Genomic DNA, 25403 nt, shown 5'->3' with positions numbered 1-25403 from the left:
GTGAAACAGACTGTTCATCAGCTGATCAACAGTTTACGACAATAGCTGAAAACCAAACAAAGTCCCCTATAATGGAAATAGAATGTTCAAAAAAGGACTCACTAATGAGTAGCTGTGCCATTCTTGTTAATCCACTGAAAAATAGGTTTGTGCATGCTTGATGCCAGTGTTTCCAGCAGGCTAGTGGGAATGTTGCTCCAGGTGGTGAAGATGGCTTCATGGAGGGCATCACTGTCTGGAACTGATGTCCACCGATGGTTGTAAACTGCCTTTGCCATCCATCCCCAAATACTCTCAATTGGCTTTAGATCAGGGGAACATGCAGGATGGTACAAAAGAGTGAGATTATTCCACTGGTAGAAGTCCTTTGTCAGGCGGGCTTTGTGAAGTGCGTTGTCCTGTTGAAAAAGTCATTACCACACAGACGAGGGCCTTCAGTCATGAAGGATATCCCCTGCAACATCTCCACATAGCCATCTACCGTTTGACGCCCCTGCACAACCCGAAGCTCCATTGTTCCACTGAAGATCATGATGTCGCAATAAATTGCTTACTCAAAATTCCCCCATTTCTTTTTTGTGCAATTTGACGCTTTACGTAGAAAAAAAATCTAAAATGATCGCTTATTTGAAGACATTATGCTATGACGGAAATGTGCTATGTTTGTCCGTTAGTTAAAGAGGCAAAGCACAACTACAACAACTTACGACTTTGAACATATTTTATTAAGACAAGTACTCTTCAGGGTTTTTTTTTCCATTTGTAAAAATGTTTGCCAACCAATACAAAATATGCATGGCCATAACCGAAACAAACTGTTCACTGCACAAAAGAAAAGAGCCACCTGGGAGATCTTTTAAGCCCCACCCCTATTCCCCCCCAGGCTCATCATCCAAATATCCAAGACACGTTACAGTTCGCACGCCATGTCACAGTAAATACACAATCTTTTTTTTTTTTCCCACTTGTCTATGATAGTGTAGGCGAGGCTTAATGCAAACATTTGACTAAATAAACGTTACCAGATGAGCAAGAAAGGAGGAACTTTTATAAACACTGACTGTACACACGGGGTTTGTCGTTCTTTGTGGTCTAGGTCTATGCAAAATCATATTTACTGTGACAGTGCCCCATATTAATCAAGAACACATACAGCTGAGAAATACATGTACATCGGTTTTGAATAGCTGCGGTACTACAAGTACAGTATATACTCGGGGCCGTTTACATTTGCATTCTACCTGAGATGCAAAAACACAACTATTAACACTCATGAACCTGAGAGAGTGAACACAAATGCACTAATAATAAACAGCAAGTATTTAAAAAAAAAAAAAGACAAATTGGATTGGAGCGATGTGGTGGTGTGGTGCTCCTTTCTTCACTGGAAAAGTCATCTTTAAGCGAAGAAGAAAGGGAAGAGAGAAAAAAAAAGTCTCAAAACCAGAAAAAAATGGCCTTAAATTGTAGTGTTTTGTAGCTTTTACAGTGGATAGAGAAAGTGAAGGCATACGTGTTAAAATAGGATTGTTTGATGCAGAAAATGAAGATCTTACCCCAGAAATGAAGATCTTCATTTTCCACATAGTGAAAAAAAAAGGCTGCAACTTTGCCACTTGGATATTTAGTAAAGCAACACATGTGGATATGCTAAGAAGATACTACAAGGATACAGTACATATGCAGTATTTCAAGAAACTCTGCATGTCAGCTTTGTCATGGAGGCCAAAAAGACAATTATTAACATCAACTTCACACTTGGCCTTTTTTTTCCTCATTTTTGATGGTTTTTTTTTCAACTTTCTTCTATAATCTTTGTAAATTTTCTTCTTGTGATATTATGATATCTTTATATATCTCTATATATTCTTCTTGGGATTTTTTTCCCCAACCTAATCTCCCATAATTGTTTTTTTATTTGTTTAGTTTCTCATAATATTACGATTTTGAAAAAAAAATAACTTTAATATTTCAACTTTGCTGCTAAAATAAAATTTTTGCTGCTAAAACAAAATTTTTCCTCCTAATATTACAAGTTTATTCTTATAAAATTGCAACTTTTTTTCTCTTACTATTGTAACTTTATTCTTGTAAAATGACAACTTTTTTTTTTAAATTTCTGCTGTTTTTTTTTTTTTAATTTCAACGTTCTTTTTCCCATAATATTTTGACCCTTATTCATAACATTTGAACTATTTCCACAACCTAATTTTCCAAAAATTACAACTTTTTTCCGCTGTTTTGTTTGTTTCTTATATTACAACTTAAAAAAAATCTTTAGTATTTGAACTTTATACTAAAATTATGTTATTTTTCATCTTTTTTTCTCTTCATATTTTGACTTTATTCTTGTACAATTACTGCTTTTTTCCCCTGTTGTTGTTTTTTTAAAGCTTTCTAGTTAAATTATATTTTTATAGAATGTGCCGTGGGCTACAAGTGGCCCCCGGGCTGCACTCCGGACACCCCTGGCTTACCGCTTCTCAGGGTCGTGAGGGAGCTGGAGCCTATCCCAACTGACTTTGGGCAAATGAGTGAAACAAGCGACAAGCGCTGCCTGCACGCAGGTCAGGTGAGTGAAGCGTGACACTGCATCGGTGACTCATCACAAAGCATTTCAAAAATAACCTGCGCTTGTGATTCACTCGGTAAAAAATACGGGAATTATGGGAGAAAAAATGTTCAGAAATATGAAAAACAATAATGACAAAAAAATATATATTTATAATTGTGTTAAATAATTGAAAAAAAGCGATGTGCTCACTTTCAGTATCCACTGTATTCCCTTTGAGAGGCTTGTTGTCCCTAAATATCCAAATAAATAACAAACGCTTGTCAAATGAACATTTGAAATCACCAATTGATTACATAATAAATACAACTTCTCTGCTCCTCCGAGCTTTTGTACAACATCACCCCACTCTGTGACGCTAATGCAAGGTTTTACGGTGCGACGATGGCGATGAACATCGGCCGTGTGAGTTTAGAAAGAGGACACAAATATACAAGATATACTTGAAAGTGTACATAAGGATGCTGTACAACCAATCGCATGCCTCGAAATGAAAGAAGGCACTACAGACGTCCTTCCTTCCTAGCGATACGTATCGGGAGGTGGCATTAAGGCAGTGGTTATCTAATCTATTTCAGTAACACCACAACTAGCCAACAACTAGCAGGGACAGCCTTCAGCTTCTTCAGCCAACAGCGCTTCAGTGAAGATTTGAGGTTGCCGGGTGCAGCCAGGAACGTGATTTATTCTTTTTTTTTTTTTTTAAATGGGTTGACAACTTGATGGTGCAGTCAGCCATTCAAGTTCAATCAAAGGCGAGCCTAAATGTAACGTGTCAGGAGGTTCACATTTTCACTGATTCGTCTGGTTCATAAAGTGGAGCTGAGCCAAGAAATGCATTCTAGATTTCAAAACTGCTTTTCCTTCCTTGAACATCCCGTCATCATATCAAACACAGAGCTTTGGAAAATGAAGCGATACTTCATACATTTCATACATTCATCCACACACATATTCCGAGCGAGTGTGCAAAGTGGACTTTTTATTAATGCACAAGCATAATTAGCATATTGGGTAGAGCATGTGGGCGCTATGACATGCAATGGATTTCATCTTTTAATATATTTTCATAGGATTTTATGAGCGGAGGGTGTATTTATATGCAAGTCATCTGTGGCCCTAAGGCAGGGGTGTCCAAACCTTTTCCCGGGAGGGCCACATACCCTAAAAATGAAAGGATGCAAGGGCCCCTTTGATAAACTGTATCTCAGCTTTGTCATATCGCTGAAAACACGATATTTTTGCTGTTTTTTTTTCTAGATATTTCTTTTTCATTTTCATCTCATAATATTATGACTTTTTTCCCAATGTTCAAACTTTCCCCCAACCTAACTGTCCAGAAATGACAACTTTATTTTGTTTTGTTTCTCGTAACATTACACCTTTAAAAAAAACAACAAAAATGTTCTTCAATATTTCAAGTCTGCTACTAAAATTTATTTTTTTTTTCCTCATAGTATTACAAGTTTATTCCTGTAAAATTACTTTACTATTACTTTACTTTTCGCATTAGAACACAACTTTTTTCTCCGAATACTTTCTTCTTAAACAATCTTCACAATTTTTTTTTTGTAATATCATGACTTCATTCCCATACTATTATAACTTTTACTCAACCTATTTTTAAAAGAATTACACCTTTATTTTGTTTTGTTTCTCCTAAGATCACAACTTTGAAAAAATACCATATTTGGTTACAACCGTATGCTACTAAACTGACATTATTCTTGTCATAATATTCATGATATTTTGACTTTATTCTCATCAAATTACAGTAGTTTCTGCCATTTTAAACATTTTTTTCCAACTATTTGCACTTTCTTCTCGGAATTATGACTTTATTCCCATCATAATTTCACTTTATCCTCGTAACACTAACGTTTTCCCGGCACCTCATTTTGCAAAAATTACAACTGCATTTGTTGTTTTGCTTCTCATAACATTACGACCTTGAAAAACTTTTTTCTCTTAATATTACTTTATTTTTGTAAAATGACTGCTGATTTTTCCATTTCTGCTGTTGTTGGGATTTTTTTTTTTGGTTTCTTGTTAAATTATACTTCTAGAATGTGCCGTGAGCCTATAAAAAAACAGCAGCGGCCCGCAAATGGCCCCTGGGCCGCATTTTGGACACCCCTGCCCTAAACCCCATCATTATGCTGACAGGAAGTCGTCCAACAATATTTGCTGCCACGCTTTAAGTCCGTGCGTCTCTTGGGTAGTAATAAATATAATACCATCATCCAAAATGATTAATGAGGAAGAAGACCACCACTTGTATCACAAACCAAGGTACGCACCAAACCGTGATTACGGCCATCCCCTATAATGGGGGGGTATACCATGAATGAGGGCATTTTGGGACCACTGCCTTGGAAAAGGAACAAATGACTGACAGATGAAAGTAATGAGACTGGAATGTCGTATCATTTTGGACCACGTGTTATTTTAGGGCACGTTGCAAGCGTATCGTTCGCGCATGATTGTTCCATCACGTCCGACTCGACTACCAACTACCGACTCTCAATATTTAACATTTGCACTCAAGATGCATCACGGAGGTGTCACTTCACACAGAGACTAAAATGACATCATAGCTACCAAAAGTAAACCGCTTTCCTCAAACCTGTACAGGCCACTGAACGAAAGGAAACAACTGACTCGACAGCCACTTTATTAGGCACGCTTGGGTAGAAGGTGTTTGGAACATTGCTCTAAGGCAGGGGCGCCAAACTCGTTTTCACCGTGGGAATACATTTAGCAAGAAAGATGATGTGTCTTTTCAATTTTTTCAAATAATTTCAATGATTTTTTCTTGTAATAAAATACATACAAAAGAAATAGTTGTAATAATTAATAAGAATAACAGCATAACCGTCTGAATGGTGCGAACCCATTGGATCAGTGGTTCTCATCTGGTTGGGTAGCGGGACCCACATTTTCCAACTTAAACTTCTCACCCATCTCATATTTAAAGGGACTGAACGTAAGCTGCAGCGGTGAGACGCCATCTCGCTCATCGTAACGCGCTCTTCTCCAACAGATATCTGCAGCTGCACGTCGGCACGTCCTTCCCCTCCCGCTCAGGCTTGATAAAGCCATAAACGTCATGGACATCGGGTCGTTGCATTGTTTTATATTTTATTTCCCCCAGGCAAACACCCGCAACCCACCAGTTGAGAATGGTTGCATTCGATCATTTGTTATTTTCACTGTAAAAAGTGCTGTTTGTGTTCGTTTGACATTTTTAGTACTAAAATGAAGTCACATGAGCTAGCAGGGGTCTCCTCAATTTGTCACCCGTATGCTACAAGTTGCCAAAATGACAATTTTGATGTAACAAAACAAAAATAAATATTATTTCAGGGTTTACGGCAGTCTCCACAGATAAAGCAGCCTGACCACCTTCATCCTAGGATACCTTGTTCCTAATAAAGTGGCTCTATTGTCAGCATGTAAACCAGCAGCATGGGGCATACGTGTGTTAGGGGGAAGCGTGACGAAGCCGGTCTTTGACCCATTAGACGTAAATGTGTAGACACTGTGTCCAAGTTGGTACTCACCAAAAATAAAAACACGTGGATGAGTTTTTATATTTGTGCACAATGACACTCAAACTAAAAGCTAGCACACACACACACACACACACACACACACACACACACTCAGGCCTCTTGTCCAAATAGTCCATGGTAAAATATCTAAAGCAAAAAGCGTGTGGGGGAGGGATCGTGGGGGCAAAAGAAATAAAACAAGGCACAAAATTGTCTGTAAAATAAAGAAACTGTACATAATATATACTGTAGGCCCCAGCAGTCCAGAAGGGTTTCCATAGGACACCCGGCCATGCCAGTCCTACTTCCACCCCCCCCTAAGAACAATAAACCTTTTCCCAATCAAACATGAGACCCAATGCTGCCATAGCACCACCACCGTTCTCCACTTTTTTTTTTTTTTTTTTTTTTTTAGATGTAATACTCCTTTTTCTCATCTGTGTTGTTGTGTCCGCCCTCGGCGTTGATGATGGCCGTGTCGGCATCGGCGGCGTCGTCCGCCCCTTTGGCTTCGTGCGTGAAGTATGTGCCTGCACACACAAAAAAGTATAAAAATACTGACAGATTGTGTAAAACAGGGTTTTTTTAATTGGCCTGCGGCACATCCTAAAGTATTATTTCACAAGAAAGCTAAAAAAAAAACAAAAGCAACCATTTTACAAGAATAATGTCAAACTATTAAGACAAAAAAGTTGGTTTTTTTTATAAGTCATAACGTTAGAAAGAAACTAAACAATGAATAAAGTAGTCATTTTTGGAAAATGACGTTGCAGAAAACATTAGAATGTTCCGAGGATAAAGTGAAAAATATGATGGGAATGAAGTCGTAATTACGAGAAGAAAGTTTACAAGATGAATGCTGAAATGGTTGGAAAATTAAAAACAAAAACAAATGGAAAAAACAGCTCTAACTTTACGAGAATAAAGTCAAAATATTATGGGAAAAATAATACCATTTTAGTAGCTTTGAGCTGAAATATTAAAGAAAAAAATTATTTTTTAAAAGCCGCAATGTTATGAGAAATGAAAATAAAAAATAATCATTTTTGGAAAATTAAGTTTGGGAAAAAGTTATAATATTATAGGAATAAAGTCAAAATATTACATAATAAAATTTAGATTATTATTTAAGAAGAAAGTTCAAATATTTGGAAAATTTAAAAAAACAGCAAAAATGGCAAAAAAAACCACCCCAGCAAAGTATACTAACGATATGCTTTTTCACCTACAGTATATCACAAAGCCAAGATGCAGTTTTTCTGTGACACGCGGCACATTCTAAAAATACACTGCTGAAAAAAATAAATAAAGGCAAAACTTAAACGACACAATGACACAATGTCCAAGTCAAGCACACTTCTGTGAAATCAAACTGTGCACTTATGAAGCAACACAGATTGACAATCAATTCCACCTGCTGTTGTGCAAATGGAATAAACAACAGGTGGACACAGAGACAACGCTAATAAATAAATCAATAAAAATAATTAATAAAATAATGTAAGGATTATTTTGTTGTCAGCACATTCACCTATGTAAAGAGCAAAGAATTTAATAAGAATATTTCATTCATTCAGATTTAGGATGTGTTATTTTAGTGGTACCTTTATTTTTTTGAGCAGTTTATAATTGAACAGGAAAACTAAAAAAAAACAAAAAAAACCACCCTAAAACAAAACCAGCAAAAACGGAAAAATCTGCAGTAATTTTACAGGGATAAAGTGAAAATATTAACAGAAAAAAGTTTTGTTAAAGTCATAATATTATGAGAAACAAATAAAACAATGAAAAAAGTTGTCATTTTTGGAAAATTAGGTTGCATAAAACATTATAATGTTACCAGGGGTAGAGTTAAAATATTATGGGTATAACGTCACAATTCCCAGAAGAAAGTCTGCAAGAAAGAAAGCTGAAATAATTGGAAAAAAAAAACAACCCAACATCAACAGAAATAGAAAAAAAAACAGCTGTAATATTACAAGAATTAAGTCCAAATATGAGGAAAAATAATGTCATTTTAGTAGCATAGAGATGAAATATTAAAGAATAAACATTTTTTATAATGTTACGAGAATAAAGTCGAAATATGATTATATAATAATAAAGTCATAATTCCGAGAAAAAATGTCAGTCGTCATAATTACGAGAAAAAGTATTAATTTGATGAGAATAATGTAATATTATGAGGAAAAATAATGTCATTTTAGTAGCATAAAAGCTGAGATGCTGTTTAAAAAAAATATATATATATATATATATATTTATATATAAACCGCAAAGGTTGAATCAAGACAAATGGATTCTTGTTTGTTTGTTCCACCTGTGGCTTCTGTAGTTCTAAAATGTAGTTGTGGAGTTTCCATATGTATGTCCCTGGGGGTGGTCACAATAGGGTGTTTGTGGTCCGTCATGGCTAATGCATCACAATAGGCCGTTTGCCTGTCTTGTTAGTGGGCCACTCCTCCCGTTGAATGAGACAGTCTTTGGGGGAGAGATGTTAGGACGTTGTTACAAGCAGAGGACAGGTGATGGGGCCTTTTTAGTTTGACATTTGACATAGATGGCTACTTTACGGCGCTCCTCCCTATCCAGAATTTGGACATTCAAATGAACAAATGAACTGCGTCCAAAGAACCTGCTCACCTACATAAGTTGTGCCACGCGTTTGTATAAGTGTTGTTTGGTCTCTCCAATGTAGGGGTCATTGCCCTCCACACTGCAACAAAACAACACTGAGGTTGCTTCTTGGGATTTTGTCCTTGGGGTCAACCAGCTTTTGTCTGAGGATGCTAGTGGGTTAGAAATACATCAGTATGTTATGCTTGGAGAAAATCCTTCTGAGTTTCTCTGACAGCCATGTACCGGACCACTGCATTTCATCTTTGTTTCTATCCGAAGGCTCGGGTGGAGTGGCCCTTCTTCTCCTGGCGGATTTGACAAAAGACCCAGTTAGGATATCCCCATTTAGAAAGAGCCCGCTTGATGTATGTCTGCTTCTTCTGTCTTCCGATGTCGGTGGTAGGGATCTTCTCTGCTCTGTCTTCGAGCGCTTGGATAACCTCTAGCTTGTGTTTGAGTGGGTGATGGGAGTCAAAGAGCAGCTACCGTCTGGGTAAGTATTCTGTAGACCTCAATATTGACGCTTCGGTCCTTCCCTGCATAAACTTTGCAGTCCAAAAACAGCCTTGCTTTATCTTTGATGTCTTCCCGAGTGAAACAGATGTTTCTATCCAAACAGAGCTGATCTTAACCCATGTGTCGTCAACAAACCTGAAGCCTTGGCTGGGTTTCATTCTTTTAAAAGAGTACAATGACCCCTACATCGGAGAGACCAACTTTTACACAAACACATGGCACAACATAGGAGAGTTTCTTTACGGGCCCAGAGTCTGCAGTTCATTTGCATATCAAAAAGAAGGTACATTCCTTTGATGACAATAATGTCCAAATCCTGGATAGGGAGGACTTCTGTTTTGAAAGACGTGTCATAGAAGCCATATACTGTATGTCAAACAGAGGTGGAGGTTTGCACCATCCTCTGCTTAGAACGATGTCCAAATATCTCTCCCCCAAGGATTGTCTCTTTCCACTAAGGAGTTGTTTTACCACCATTCAGGCGAACAATCTATTGTTATGCGGGCCACGCCGGGCTACAATAACAACTGCAACAACCCTACTGTGACCACCCCCCAGGGACACACCAACCTGGGACACAAATCGGAAAACTCCCACACCATCCATCCATCCATTTTCTGTACCGCTTCTCCTCATTAGGGTTGCGGGGGTATGCTGGAGCCTATCCCAGCTGACTTTGGGCGACAGGCGGGGTACAGCCTGGACTGGTCGCCAGCCAATCGCAGGGCAGAAAACTCCCACACCTAGAATTTAAAAACTAAAGAAGCCTTTTGGATGAAAGATGAGACATCTTCAACCAACAGGAGTCCAGTTGCCTCAATTTCCAAACGTTGCGGCCCCAATCTAAAGCGCACAACAAAACAACACTTGAAGTGAGAGATGAGATCATGATCAAGTATGATTGGCCATGCGTTACCTTTGTGTCTGGCAAAGTATCGACCAAGAACAATGAGCGCGCAGAGGATGGCGAACATCACTACTGCAACCACCCCGCCGATGACAGCATGGTCAATTTTGGGTGGCGCCCCCTCGCCGGCTCTGGAGTCTGAAAACACAGTAACACATTGATATTGATAACAAGGGCCAGGCACCAAACCACACATGCTAGTACAGTCAGGTCCACATGCTTTGGGCAGTGATGTTGCCTTTATATATCACTACATCAGATGTGAAGATGAATGGCTCATGACCCAATGCATACCACATCATGTGTCAAACAGGGTGAGGCAGGGTGATGGTGAAGCATTTATAACTGCTAAATTATTTACAGCATGCTTATTTTATAGTGCAGTACATTTGGAAGTATTATTCAGCTCAAAGAAGCGCTAGCTTATGTTGTTGATTTAAAAAATAGAGATGCTACAATGGCGCTAGTTGTTCCCTTGGGGATGCTAAATGGTTGAACTTCTTTAACTAAAGAGCCCACAAATAGACTATTAAAGCATTTTGTTTCGTTGTAACGACAGGCACTGCGGACCGATGCAGATATTTCAAAGTGACAATCGCGCTATGTGGTCTTTCACATCTCAATTTGTCTCTTTTCAGAGCTTCAACTACCGTCTGATCGTGTGTGAGGCCATAATAATGAAACATTTATTCACATATTAAGCAGCTGGAAACATACTCTATGTACATCTGGATACACTCCTGATCAAAATTAGACCAGACCAGTTGAAAAATTGCAAGAATTTATATTTTGCACTGTTGGATCTTAAGGAGGTTCTAAGTAGCGCTTCAAAATGCAAAAAGACAAAATAGGAGTGAGACAAAAACATTGTTGAGTCAACCATTTATTGCAAACAAGCATTAAAGTGAAATAAGCTGTTCATCAGATGATCTAAAGTTTGTCCTGTATTTGACCATAGCTAAAAAAAAACACCAAAACCTTCCTAAAATAGAAATAAATGTTCAAAAAAGAACTCAGTAAAGAGTAGCTGCGCCATTTTTGTTAATCTCCTTAAAAATGGGTTTGGGCATACTTGATGCCAGTGTTTCCAGGAGGCTAGTGGGAATGTTGCTCCAGGTGGTGAAGATGGCTTCAAGGAGGGCATCCACTGTCTGAAACTGATGTCCATTTTTGTAAACTTCCCTTGTCATCCATCCCCAAATGTTCTCAGTTGAATATAGATCAGGGGAACTTATTCCTCTGGAAGAAGTCCTTTGTCAGGTGGGCATTGTGAACTGCAGCGTTGTCCTGTTGAAAAAGCTAGTCATTACCACACAGACAAGCTCCTTCAGTCATGAGGGATGTCTCCTGCAACATCTCCACATCACTAGCCGTTTGACGCCCCTGCACAACCTCAAGCAACATTGTTCCATTGAAGAAAAAAGCGGCCCAGATCATGATGGTGCCCCCTCCACTGTGCTGTGTGGAAAACATCTCAGGTGAGATCTCCTTGTCATGCCAGTAACGTTGGAAGCCATCAGGACCGTCAAGGTTACGTTTTTTCTCATTAGAGAATACAACTTTCTTTCACCTTTCAATTTCCCAAATTTGGTGCTCTCATGCAATTTCCAAACAAGCAATTCTGTGGCATTGACGGAGACAAGACCTTTGAAGATGTTTTTTGTTCTAAATAGTCTTCTCTCGTTATTGGACTGCACCCTGTACCAGTAAAAACCTTCATTTGGACCGAGGATCGTCCAGTGTCTTGACGGACAGCCAATGGGATCGTCCAGCTCATGGCGGGTGAGAGGTGAGATTTTTTTGGGGGGTCTAACACTTGACTTTTAACCCTCAGAATCTTTGGAAAAGTTTCAAATGACTGTCTTACTGAGTCCAACTTCAGCAGCAACGGTGCGCTGCTTCGTGAGGCCTTGCTTTCGCACCTCAACAATCCCACCACTTTCAAATGAGAGCGCGCTTTTTTGCCTTCGCCATCAGGAGATCATGACACATCATGATCATGTGAATGCCTGACAGAAAATGACGTTGAAGCCACATTTTTGCTGAATTTGTTTGCAATAAATCGCTTACTCAAAACCTTTTTTGTCTAATGCCCATTTCTTCTTTTTGCATTTTCAAGATCTACTTAGAACCTCCTTAAGATTAAACTGCAAAATTTGTCTTAAAATTTTGACCAGGAGTGCACAGCATGGCAGCCCCAAATTGTCTACTTGGTGGACCAGCCAGGACAACTGTTGTGCTGTGTTGGTGCGAACATCGATAATCATTTATCACAGTGTCTTAAAGGGACATTAAACTTTCCAACTGTAAGGGTGGCTGGAAGCAAAAAAAAAATGTAATTCTTCCTTTCTGCTACTGAAAATATTGCCCATTACTGAGATGTCTTCATGTGTAGCACGTTAATACCGTTGGGTGTGGAATGTTTTAAGAAAGTTATTACACCATGAAACAGAAGACACTGACTGCAATTTTGTTGAGAGTTCACACACACGCACACACACACACACACACACACACACACAGTAAAATATATTGTGCTTTATAAGAGACCATTTCTGGAAGCTATATAGAGCTCAATCATCAGAAAGAGACACAAGTCTGCAGATAAATTGTACCCATGCGGAGAAATGTGAGGCTGCCTCAGGTGTCACGAAGCATCACTCTCTTACGTTTAAGGCACATTTACCCGTGCGTCCCCCCCCCCTGAAAAAGAACAACGCAACATTTGAAGCCTTTAAATTTCCAGGCCCAGAATAGTTCAGAGGCGTTTATCAATCGTCTACAATCGGTGCACACCCGAACTGATGGAGAGGAGCGGCGGCCGAGTGGAATGGCTGCACTGTTCTTTGCTGCATGAGAGAGCAGCTCAATTTGCCACCAATCTCACTAGTCATGCTCTCAGCTTGAATGATTGTTCTCAAGAGAGACCAGCAGAGAGAGAGGGAAAGTGAAGAACATCTCAGTTAAGTTGCCTTTTATTATAAAAGCTAAATGGTGGGGCACCAGCCACTTAGGTAGACTACATACCAGAACAACTACCGTACAGTTGAACCTACAAGGCGGGAGTGTCCAAACTTTTTCCATCAAAAATGTGAAAGAAGGTGAAACATTGATATTTCTTATAGGAAAAATGTATTCGGTCTGTTTCGGTTACAGTCAGGACCTTTTGGAATGATTTAATGATGCTAAGCAAGGTTCCACTTTATATCAGCCTGTGTCTAAAATCTGCGTTATTGGCATACAAGCAGTCCTTTCGAGATTCCGCCCCAGCACTTCTATCTAGCAGAACCTGGATAGAGTCCATGTGATCACAACAAAAGCGTGTGCTATCGTGTTTAGCAAGGAGTAGGAGTGATGTTGGTCGTGTGGGAGTAGTTTTGTTAAAGTCCGAAAAAGATCTGAGTGCAAAACTTGCCATGCACAAGTTTACCGTGGTGGCACAGAGCCTTGCTTTCTGCTTGCTCAAGAGTCATACCAGCATGGCGTTGAGGCACTCGGGTGACCAGACGTCTCCAGCTCGCACAGCTTGATCTGCTGGAGGTCTTGTTTGACAACGGCGGACCAGTTGGTCACCAGGATGTTTTTTGCCAGATGTTGATGGATCAAAGTCCATATTGACTCAAGTGGAGTGGTCAGTGGGGCAGCGGAAGACGTGTCCTATCCAGCAAACACGGCGCTGGGTAAGAACACGGAGGATGTTGAGCTGGTTGGCTCTTTGACAGGGCTCCTCACTGGAGACGTGGTCGTACCACCACACACGCTCAATGGTTCTGAGGACACTGGACTCGAAGCCATGAATCCTGGAAGCCGTGGTCCTGCAGAGTGGAAAGATCTCTGCCCCATAAAGAAGCACTGACAGGACGGTGGCGTTTAAAGCCGGAGCTTGGTGCGACGGGAGATGTCATGCCGTCTCCATAGTGATCGTCAGAGACTTTTCATGACACCAGCAGTCAATCCTCGGCATCTGTTCACCTTAGGCAGCATTTCTCCCGTGTTAGTGACTTCTACGCCCAGGTAAAGAAACGATGAGACAAACTCAGAAGCCTCAGAGCCAAAAACAATCAGAAGTGGACCGGGACCATCACCGATGTGCATTAGTTTGGTTTTGGAGCAGTTGACATGCAGTCCCAGCTTCATTGCTTCCTCATTGAACAGCAGCAGAACCGGGTGGTGTTGTCGGTATAGTCCAGGTTGGTTAGGTCGTAGTCACCGAGGCACAGAGCCAGGGAAGTTTAATACGACCAACCTCATCACGCATCATTGCTCAATCAATGTTGTCTGAAAGATTTGCAAAGCGTGAGAAATTCCCACAGGATGGCAAAAAGTCATTGGCTATGATGGAAAAGAACCAGCCCCTTGATTGTGAGTAATGTTGGTCACAATTAAATCGCAGATTGAAAGACGTTTTTATTTACAGTAAGTGTACCTTTAAAAGATCATTTTAAAGTTTTTAATACACCTATCAACATGAGACTGGATAATATGTTTGCTTTATGCAAATTTGTTTATTAAACATTCTGTTTTTATAAAGCGCTCAACACAAAATGGAGCTCAATGTATAAAAAACAAACACAATGTACAACAAGTACAGGTAGACATCGGTGAGGTGTTGGAAAAATGTACATAAATTATCACCCATACGATAGCAATGGTTGCTTTGTTTGTTGTATGACTATTGCTTGTGCACAGAAAAGAGGAACAGGCCCAGTGAAGGAGAACAAAAAGGAGCCTTGGGTGACTCAGAGGTGCGGATAGGACTGGGTAGCACAAGGCTGGACGGCCTGGCCCCTGACAAGTTAATGTACATCCCGTTATGAACGTTCCATTCTACTAGAAAAGATTAAGCACACATGTACTGTTAAGATCACAGTCACACGCATACACATACCCAAACAACGACACATAGTTCAGCCGATAGAACCCCCACTCCCCTTTAGGGTTGAACATTCATTTAATTAGGGAAACGCCTAATGAATAAAAAGAGAGGGCTCAGGGAGCGTACTCGGAGCGGCGTGGGGATTGTAACTCTGGTACCATCCGTGCTCCTCACGAGTAAAAAAAACATTGTTGTCTTGTCTCTTCTGTGATATTGTTGTGCTTTACAAGCGTCGCAGGAGTTGGAACCTGACATAAGGTAAACTGTCCATCACTCAAATATCATTCTCTTTAAGCAAATAATCTTACGAAAAATAACTGTGACGAACTAAAAATAACGTTTTGCAAAAACACAAGTGAAGTGAAAAGAAGGTGTTTGAAAAATAAATATTGACAACTTAGAAAAAATTGAGTGCTCAAGAGCAGTCAGTAGTTTACAGAACTCGGACTGCGCCCATGTGCTGTAGTGCAGTCAGGCTAAAGCTTATACTTCTCTTCCAACAGAGTTTACAGAGACATGCACATACAAACATGAAAGCAGACATGAAAGCATAACACCACGGCTCTTTCAACATGCAACTTTTATTCCGTCATTTTTGACAAACACAGCAATTCAAACACAAACGCTAATAAATTGCTAGTCAATAATAATGCGACTAAATTCCCTCGTGAGCCTCGCTCACTTCCGCGTTTGTCACATTGACACAAGCCCCCCAATAGCTGTCTTCGGCTAAGCCTGCCAGAGTATCAGCTCGTAACCCAAATTTTAGCTCACAGTTCAAAGCATAAAATCAGCCGAGAGAGGCTCGCATCTAAAAAACACTTGCTAGTTGGGACACTCGTATGCCGAGGTACCACTGTATAGACAATAAAAACATTCCTGCAGTGCTCCAGTACCTTCTCTCTTCTCTCTGACAGTCGACTCACTCTAAACTCACTGACAACTAAACTCACAGCGACAGTAGCTACAAATAACTTTGGAAAGCCAGGGCTTTGACGCTAAACTTAACATTCAAAATTCCCCTTTTCTTTGTCCATTTTCTGCTCAATATTTGTTCCCGCTTGTGGCTCAAAATCAACTGCCACACCACTGCCTTTCCTCAAACTACGGTGTGGGCCAAGGGTCAAACAGGACATGCGCACGTTAATCGCGCGTCAAAAAAAAATTGTTAAAGGAAAATATAAAGGAAATTTCCGTAACGTGTTAACTTTGACAGCCCTAGTTTAACCGCTTCACTGAGCACCTCGCTACATTACACCTAGCTGCTGCTACATTGTGGATAAAACTATATCCCAGATGCAAATGGTTCACTTGTTATCGTACTTACTGTTGCCGATTGCTTGAACACCTCAGTGCTCGAAAGGCAGACGGAAGGAGAAGGGGAGTTTTTCATCGTTTTGTGTGCGTTTTATGAACAAATAACCCACACATACACACACACATATAATAAAGATGATTAAACGTCTCCCTTACCAGAATCTGTGTCCCAACTATAAAAGAACCACTATCCGTTTTTCACAGAGACTGAGTGACCAATGCATGGATGCTTTGTTTGAGCACTAGATTCCGTGGACTGCTTTGTTAGGCGCATTGTCTGGATGTAGGAAAACCTAGACATATTTTTTAGCATTCATTTTTGTGGAAAAATGAAACCAAACCAAGGTTCTACTTGTTGGAGATGAAACCTCCTAAAGGTCAAAAGTACCACTTTAGAAAAGTAACTAAGCCAATTTGACCTTCCCTTACGTGTTGGTTAATCTCCAGTTATGAGAAGGAAAGAAGACTCGCACACTCGTATCGGATTTACAAAATGTATTGAAAAATAAATCAGGCTCATATCATCATATCCAGGCTAGCTGTGTCTCGTAATGTCCTCTTGTGACTTCCTGACCAGAAGGAGAGCGAGTTGGCCCTCATCGCTAGTCCCCTCTGCCTTTTTAGGATTGTTTTCCTCAGACCAGTGTCTCCCAAGAAAACTGTCTCCCGGATTCTTTGACGAAGCTTGTGTGATGCCAGCAGGTGATAGTCGGAGCTTTCTCTGACTTGTTGACACTTTTCTTGCACAAATAGCACATACCTTCCCATCCCAGTGTGACTCAAGGCCTAACTTTGACCATGTTTTGTTCCCATATCTGGCTACTGGTCCCGGCTGGCCTTCGCTGATTGAACACTATGTGTGAGCTCACACTATTTCTGTTTGACCTTTGACATACTTAAACAGTTGTTCATCTACTCAGCTAATTGTTTAATAAAACATTATTTCTATAAAGTACTTGTAATAACTCACGCAAGTAATCATAAAAGCTATTTTTATACTGTACTTATACTGTACTGTACACCACCACGAGTGGCTGAACCTGAGAACGACATCTCATCTTAGAAGCGCCGCCATCCTTTATGTAAAATGCTGTGTTCACTTTACACGTTTGGAAAATGAAAGTGCTTAAAACCCATCACCAGCATGTGAGACGCAGGCATGAGTGAGTGTGTGTTTACTGTGCCCAATGCCAGGAAGCACAGCCAAGTCCCCGAGGAGCGGTAAAGGTCCAAGCTGCACTTTAATGAACATCCACTTCCTAAATAAGGCCCATACACAGTTTGCAGCAGAACCCACCCCCACTTCACACCCCCCTTTCGCTTCTTCCTCCTCCTACAGCCTCTCCTTCCTGCCCTCACCTTGCCCCCTGCCGTCTTGCATTTGACTCAGCCGCCAGGAAATATGCCTCTGCACACCGAGGGAGAGTTTTATTTAACAGGAGGGAAAAAAAACTGCCGGAATGAGTAAAAAAAAAAAAAGATGTCAGCACGAGACTAAAAATCCTATAACAACAACCATTTGCACAAAATACTCAGTACACTGCTTGGTTTTTGGCACTGCTTTATGTATTGGGGGGTGGCTCTTCAGAAGAGTACTTTAAAATGCGGGGTTCATCTTGGACCTTTCCAAGGGCAAATTCATGGTTCTTTGGAGATCAGTTTTCAAACTCTTCTGGTACCCTAGCACTGTGGTAAATTACAAGTGAATTTCTGCAAAGTAGGATTACTCATTAATAAATCGAATATTTGTGTAGTTAGAGCATAGAAAATCTGTTTAGGACCTTCTAAATAGAGCTTTTACCATTATTAGTGCCCTTTAGACATGAAACTATAGTCAACTTTCCACTCCTATCACACAATATAGTAGACATTATAACAGAAAATAAGACATATTAAGACATAAATAAGTCAACATAGACTCACACGTTGTCAGAGTTCCCTGTTGTTTTTTCTGGACAGTGTACTTCCTGCAGTAGCTATTGTTTCGTCAATGTAACATTACTGCCACCTAGTGACCAGTGTAGAATACTACATATCATGTCTTTGGATGCGTCTTCTGAATGCCTTAAGCATTATAATGACATTTTGAGTAGGGATTGTTTACTTTTCCAAGCTAAAACAGCATTTTCATCGCACTCACGTGGCAAATACTTGCATTTACTTATCTGTGCTTGGAACAGATGTGTCATTATTTAAGGGGCTTTGCACTATTGATTTATTTTGTATTTTTAATGGGACAGAAGGTTAAGACTTGTGTTTTTTCATTGTTAGGTGTTATATAGATGGATGGATGGATGGATGGATGCTTATTGTCATTTCACACAGTGTACAAGTGACTCCACTTCCATTTCTAGCAGTAATTGAGTATAGGGTAATTGCTTCATTTACAGAACAATGGTGACAAGATGGGCTGTTCACACCTCAGTTAGGATGTTAGTTCAAAATGAATCCAGTCACTTGTATGGCCTTTGGGCATTGTAGTTAGAAAAGCCAAATGGCGGGGCTGTGGGACTTCTAGTGTTAATTGGTAACTCTAAATTGTCCATAGCTATGAATGTGAGTGTGAATGGTTGTTTGTCTCTACAGTATGTGCCCTGCGATTGGGTGGCGACCAGTCCAGAGTGTACCCCGCCTCTTGCTCGAAGTCAGCTGGGACCCGAATGACGATTAAACATCATAGAAAATAAATACATGAATGAACTCATTTGACTTCTTTTGTGCCACCCAGGTGCATTTCACAAATAAACACTTTTTATGCCAATTAAAACAAATGCTGTTTTGTGCCATATTTATGTTGAACACGTTGCTTTAACAAAATAAGTCATTAAAAAATCATGAGCAATAGTCAACTAAAATGACATTGCTATTTCCTATCAACAGCAACAATGCAACCCCAAAGCTGCGCATTTCTACGTAGAACAAACATCCATACAAGAACAAAGTTTAAGTGCCAAGTATGAAACTCTGGACTAATAAAATAAGTAAAATTATAAAATGGGCATATTCAGCATGTCATGCATGAAGGAAACATTTTAGATTACCGTAAATCCCGGTGTATAAACTGCTACTTTTTTCTTAAACTTTGAACCCTGGGGCTTATACAGCGGTGCGGCTAATCTATGGCTAAATTCTAATCTTGTGACATCTCCTTTACTTCAGAACTACTACTTACTGTTTAAATACCAGGGATGAGCGAGTACACCACTATCTGCATCAGCATCTGTACCCTAACACTGAAAAGGCGGTAATGGTAATGGTTTAATTTATTTGAACATGCATACAAGTTACATTGGAATACATCACATATTACAATTCACAGTTCCACATGGCCAGAAGGAAAGCTTTTTTAATCCTACCCACCCATCCAAATACATTTGTTCACTTCCTGTATTCCAAATACACTCTCTTCTGGTTGAATACATAGGACAAAAATAAGGTAATGTAATAATGTGGTAAAATAGTAGTCAAATAACTACCTCATATGACAATTATAATAAATAATGTGTATGAACGTGACATAACAGAACAGAGTTTGATAATGGGTGAGTACTGACAATGGACTCACAAAAATGAAGGGTAATAATTGACAAGAATGAAGAGTTGTAGTGAGCGTAGTAGTGAACTGACAAACATATATACAAACATGTACATGAGTTATACATGAAAAAAACTCTTTTAATGTTCTCCCATAATGCATTGCGTCTGAGCAGATTCACTGGAACACACTCATTCATTCCAATGATGTCACCCTCCCTCTGGGCTCCTCTGGAGCACTCTGGTGGACAGAGGCAGCATTGCAGCACCATCCATCCATTTTCCGTGCCGCTTGTGCTACAATGAAATGTTTGCTCAGACGAAATGCATTATGGGAAAACTTTTTCATTTGAACTCACATTGGTACATGTTTGTATATTTATTAGGTATAGCTTTTGAGTGTTAAATTCCTGTGTGATAAGTTTGGTGGTCTGAGTAAGATGACACCGTGAGTCAGACTGTTATATTGGGTAATGATCTCCTGCAATTTCCAATGTGTTGACAAGCTCAAGAGTTTTTTCATAGCTCATGATTGGCTCCTGTCAAATAAGGAGCTGGATGGTCCTCACAGACTCGTGCGCACCACAATATGCCATTTTATGGCGTGGACACTTACACATTTACAGAATGGAAGAAGCCTTACTCCCACTTTTATTGCAAAGTCCATATTTACAATCGGAAGGCCAAAGTTGGTATTATTTCCAGACTGTGGAAATATTGAGCTAGCAAGTTGAGGAGCACATCATCACTCGTGCTGCAATATCATTGTCGGCAGAAATACTGATACCGAAATCTTATTTTTATGCAAACACCAGCTGATATTATGGGTCGGCTGATATTATCTGCCATCACTATCAGCGTCAATTTGATCAAACGTGTGTATTATTAAGTTTTATTTCTATTTCTTCATCTAACAACCTGTCACTCAGTAAGATGACTTCAAGCCCTAAACATACATTGTTAGCATTGAAACACCTGTTTAATGTCATGGCGATGCACGTACACTCAATTCTCATTCATTCCATCATGTTGCTATAGGCATGCATTATATTGCATCACTGATGTTACGTAACACAACCCTGTAAAGAGCCTCTAAGTGTCTAGAGCTATGAGTGTACACCAAGATGGAGGTGGAGAAGGTCACTAGTCTGTAATTATCCTTGGGTGTTATTGTGAGTGATATGATGTTGGCATAAAAAAGCACAAAAGGCCTGTTTGTCGTTTTTAAAAATGCAGTTGTGGCCTTCTTTCTCTTTCAAGAATTCTTTTGTTCGACTTGTCCGTAATATATCTTTACAAAGTCTGACATTGTGTCGACAGGATTCTGTCACAAAGCCAGGCTCAAGAGTGGATTCCCAGAAGATGTTCAGTACGCGGACGTGCGCAATCACCTATACCACTAGACGTCACATTCAAATATGATATCTCTGGGACGAGCAGTATTTCCTGCCTCCTTCCTCTAATAAGCAGAATTTGATGACGTCTGTAATGTGGCTGCTTGTTCATAACGTCAGCACGGCTCCCCTCGCCGCTTCATCCACTAGTGCTGACATGCCTGCAGCAATGACATCTTGACAGGATGTGTGCAGGCCACGGGGATTTATGATGGTGTTGGGGGGATAATAGGGATTTGCAAGTAATGCCCATGTCTGTGTGATGGCGGAAGCTGCTCAGCCCAACTCCCGGTACCACATGCTTTATTGTGTCACCTTTGTATATTCCCATGTTTGTATATATGTAAAAAAATAAAATAAACAATGGGGTGCTGACCTCTAATATAAGACAAGACTGCCATGGCCTATTTATTCAGCAATATGCTAAACTACACAGTCAACAAAGGTCAACTGTACGTAATTAATCATATAACGTCACAACTGAAATCATAAATAATGTAATTCCCCCCCCCCTGTGTTGGTAATGTGTCTTAATCACAAAACATGCCTGTTAGCATGCTCTCAACTCCCACCACCTCACCTACCCGTCTTGGATATCACCACTAGCTAGTTCTTTGTTAAAGTGGAAGAAAGTTTTATTCTCTGAGAAAAAAATGTAACCTTGACGGTCCTGATGGCTTCCATCATTACTGGCATGACAAGGAGATCCCACCTCCTGCACAGTGGGGAGGGGGTGCCATCATGATCTGAGGAGCTTTTTCCTTCAATGGAAGAATGGAGCTTCAGGTTGTGCAGGGGTGTCAAACGGCTGACTATGTGGACATGTTGCAGGGGGCATCCCTCATGACTGGGCCCTCGTCTGTGTGGTAATGACTGGCTTTTTCAACAGGACAACGCTGCAGTTCACAATGCTTGCCTGACGAAGGACTTCTTCCAGAGGAATAAGCTCACTCTTTTGGACCATCCTGTCTCCAACATCACTGATCTAAATCCAATTGAGAACATTTGGGGACGGATGGCAAGAGAGATGTACAAAAATCAGCTCCAGACAGTGGATGCCCTCCGTGAATACCTTCACCGCCTGGAGCAACATTCCCACTAGCCTTCTCGAAACATTGACAACATCAAATCATCCATCCATCCATTTTCTATACCGCTTCTTCCTCATTAGGGTCGCGGGGGCATGCTGGAGCCTATCCCAGCTGACTTTTGGGCGAGAGGCGGGGTACACTGGTCGCCACCAATTGCAGGGCATTTGCAATAAATTGCTTACTCAAAGTTTTTTTGTCTCACTCCCATTTCTTCTTTTTGCATTTTGAAGCTTTACTTAGAACCTCTTTAAGATCCAACAGTGCAAAATGTAAATTCTTGCAATTTTTCATCTGGTCTTAATTTTTTTTTTTTTTATCAGGATTGTTTTTTTGGGTATCAGGAACAATTTAACTGGATTAAAAAAAAGATTCTGTTTTTGTACGTTTCCGTTTTCGACAGATCCTTCAGAACAGATTAATTTAAAAAAAAAAACAAGATACCACTGTACATGCTTTTTATTTGACAGCGACGTGTGAATGATTATCCTTGGTCAGTAACAAAGGATTCACCTTGTCACATTCAACATCCGAATAACATCTCATCCTGTTTGTTTTTATTAGTTTTCCTAATCACAGAACACTTGCGCTAAACCCACAATGGATGTAATTACATGCTTATAATTGATAGGGCAAATCCCTCAACTTGCTCTCAATGGATTCTCCACGTAGCCTCGCAGTGGCGTGACAATGAAGCATCACTACAGAATTAACTTCCGGCATGTCAATACTCATTTGGCAGCAAGGGATTGCAAACATCCGTGTCTTTTGTATTTGTTCCAAAAGAAACGAAACCAATGAGATGAGGCGAGAGAGTAGACAGGCACCTTTAACCAAATCATTTGCCGTGTTGTACTAAACCATCATCACCGATATTGTGCTCCATTGGACTTTCATTGCCACTGGATGGCCTGCTAAATAGATTTCCAGCAGCCTTTGTAACAACCTAAAAAATAATTTCATGAAGCACAAATGCCACCGTCACTCTTGAGATTTAAGTGGGAATAAAAGTGAAGGTCTGATCATAAATGACACGGTGAATGAATGGAAATTGGGTTGGTGAACCCTGGATTTATTGTGCCGTTTTAAAAATGCTCAGGACAAAAGCATGCGGCGTCCATCTTGCATCATCTACAGTATGCTCAAGGATCAAGGATACGCTCTAGGTTTTTCCCAATTCAAATTATAAGCGGACACAGTCGTAATTTTTACTGATCGCTTCAAAAGAAAACAGGATTACAATCATGAACCTCGCGAATGGGCTGGCATTACTAACCAGCTCACTCGGGACCAATTAAAAAAAAAAAAAAACTCACTTGGCCTCACGCTGAAAACAAAGCAAAAATAAACTGCAGCATTGGAAAAATCATTTTCAACTGGGATTCGTAATAAACAAAAGACAGAAGGGAAAGAATAATTACGTCTTTGAAAAGATTCATTGTTTTTTCCATTGAAATCCTTGAAGAGACAATGATACATGTGAGAGTTCAAACTATTCAAGTCTATGCTAAATGGTTAATTACGCGTGCACGCTAACGGTACTCGTAAAATAAAATAAGAACCCCGAGACTTCACGGGAGTGGAAACCAGTCAGCAGCTAATATGCACAAACATGAATAAACACCTGCTAGGAATGGGCTCCTAATATACCATCTGGGGTACGATTCCAACATTCCCATGTGCTACTCGGAGTAAATAGAGGAAAACAAGGCATGCACAGTACAGCCAACGCTCCCTCGAAACTGCGCGCGTGTGCAGTCGCGCACTGATCTTGTGTTCTCAGCGTACAGCACAGCAAAAAAATAAAATCCAACCTTAAGTATAAATAAAATACACATAACAATTTATTCTGTACCATTTTGCAATGCAAGTCAGGGAGTGACAGGCGACAACAAGACGAACACTGTCCAGTAATGTCCAATGATGAGATCCTGTTGGTACGTATTTACTTACGCAGCCAATCAATTCATTACCAGCGCGTTACATAGTCCATGCCGCTGTTTTGCAGGTTAGCGTGTAGCTACTGGTGCAGGGGAGTTAAGGGGACTAAAATGCTGCTTGGCAACCCTGTATTATGGCAACACCAATGGGCAGTGCCACGTCATCATGAAGCTAAAGTTAAAAATAAGGTCTTTTAAGGTGGACTGGCTGTCGAAGTATGTGGGAAGAGAAGAAATGAATATGCATTATGCCAAAAATGAATGATAATGTAAGATGATTCATAGAACAAATGGAAGGGGAGTCACTTGTACATCTATTGTGGGCCTGCCCCATCGCTCTCTGAAGCGGCTAGTGATAGCACGTAGCCCTGTGATTCGCAGGTCGCTGTGTCGTCCTGGCTAGCTGTCGGAGAAGAAGTTTCTCCGAGCCGCGACTACATAATCTACACTACTTGCCTGTCGTAATTCCAGTAACGACTTGCAATCATATATTAACTTGCCTTAACTGAGACTTTCTTAGGTACCCCCCTGAAGCCTTCTTCACAACAATTGCACCTCTCTCCTTGAAGTTCTGAAAAGGTCAGGTTGGATTTTTGGACACAAAGTTGTATGACATCCCCATCAGCAGTGGAGTGCATCAAGAGTGACTTTCCCCCCACTTCATCCAGTGTGTGGAGTTCTGGTCAGTTTTTGGTGTTGAAGAAAGTAGTTCCGGCATGTTTCATCCGCGGATAATGACCGCTGCAACGTGAGAGAGCTAAAGTGAGAGCACTGTGAAACACATTCACAACAATGTACAAGCGGCAGCATGTGGTGATACACAAGGAAAGAAAATAACGGTGAGCGATTATGAGGTCTGACTGTGATGCAAATGTATTTCTCTTTTCAACACTTTTTTTTCGTTTGAAAAGCAAAACGCTTTGCTTTTCTGACAACACCAACAAGCCGCAACTACTTTCTTCAGCATCAAAAACTGACCAGAACTCGGCGGAGTGGAGGAAAAGTCACGGTTGATGCATTTACACTGCTGATGGAAATATTATACAACTTAATGTCAAAAAATCTGAAATATCCCTTTAATGATTA

General features: G+C 40.2%; 1 protein-coding gene across 3 annotated transcripts in view; it reads right to left on the bottom strand.

Annotated features, from left to right (window-relative positions):
- Window positions 1–1160: 1160 nt before the first annotated feature.
- cadm1b (cell adhesion molecule 1b) overlaps window positions 1161–25403 on the bottom strand; it is a 244582-nt gene continuing 220339 nt past the window's right edge. For all 3 annotated transcript variants that reach the window (XM_054793186.1, XM_054793188.1, XM_054793187.1), the window contains 2 exons: window positions 10178–10306; window positions 1161–6656 (listed from right to left, as the gene is read on the bottom strand). In XM_054793186.1, coding sequence (XP_054649161.1) covers window positions 6538–6656; window positions 10178–10306 — 248 coding nt within the window. In that variant the 3' untranslated portion in view covers window positions 1161–6537. The remainder of the gene's footprint in view (window positions 6657–10177; window positions 10307–25403) is intronic.

This window comes from Dunckerocampus dactyliophorus, chromosome 12 (assembly GCF_027744805.1).
Source record: "Dunckerocampus dactyliophorus isolate RoL2022-P2 chromosome 12, RoL_Ddac_1.1, whole genome shotgun sequence".
Lineage (NCBI taxonomy): Eukaryota > Metazoa > Chordata > Actinopteri > Syngnathiformes > Syngnathidae > Dunckerocampus > Dunckerocampus dactyliophorus.
This window is presented reverse-complemented; position numbering and strand designations above follow the sequence as displayed.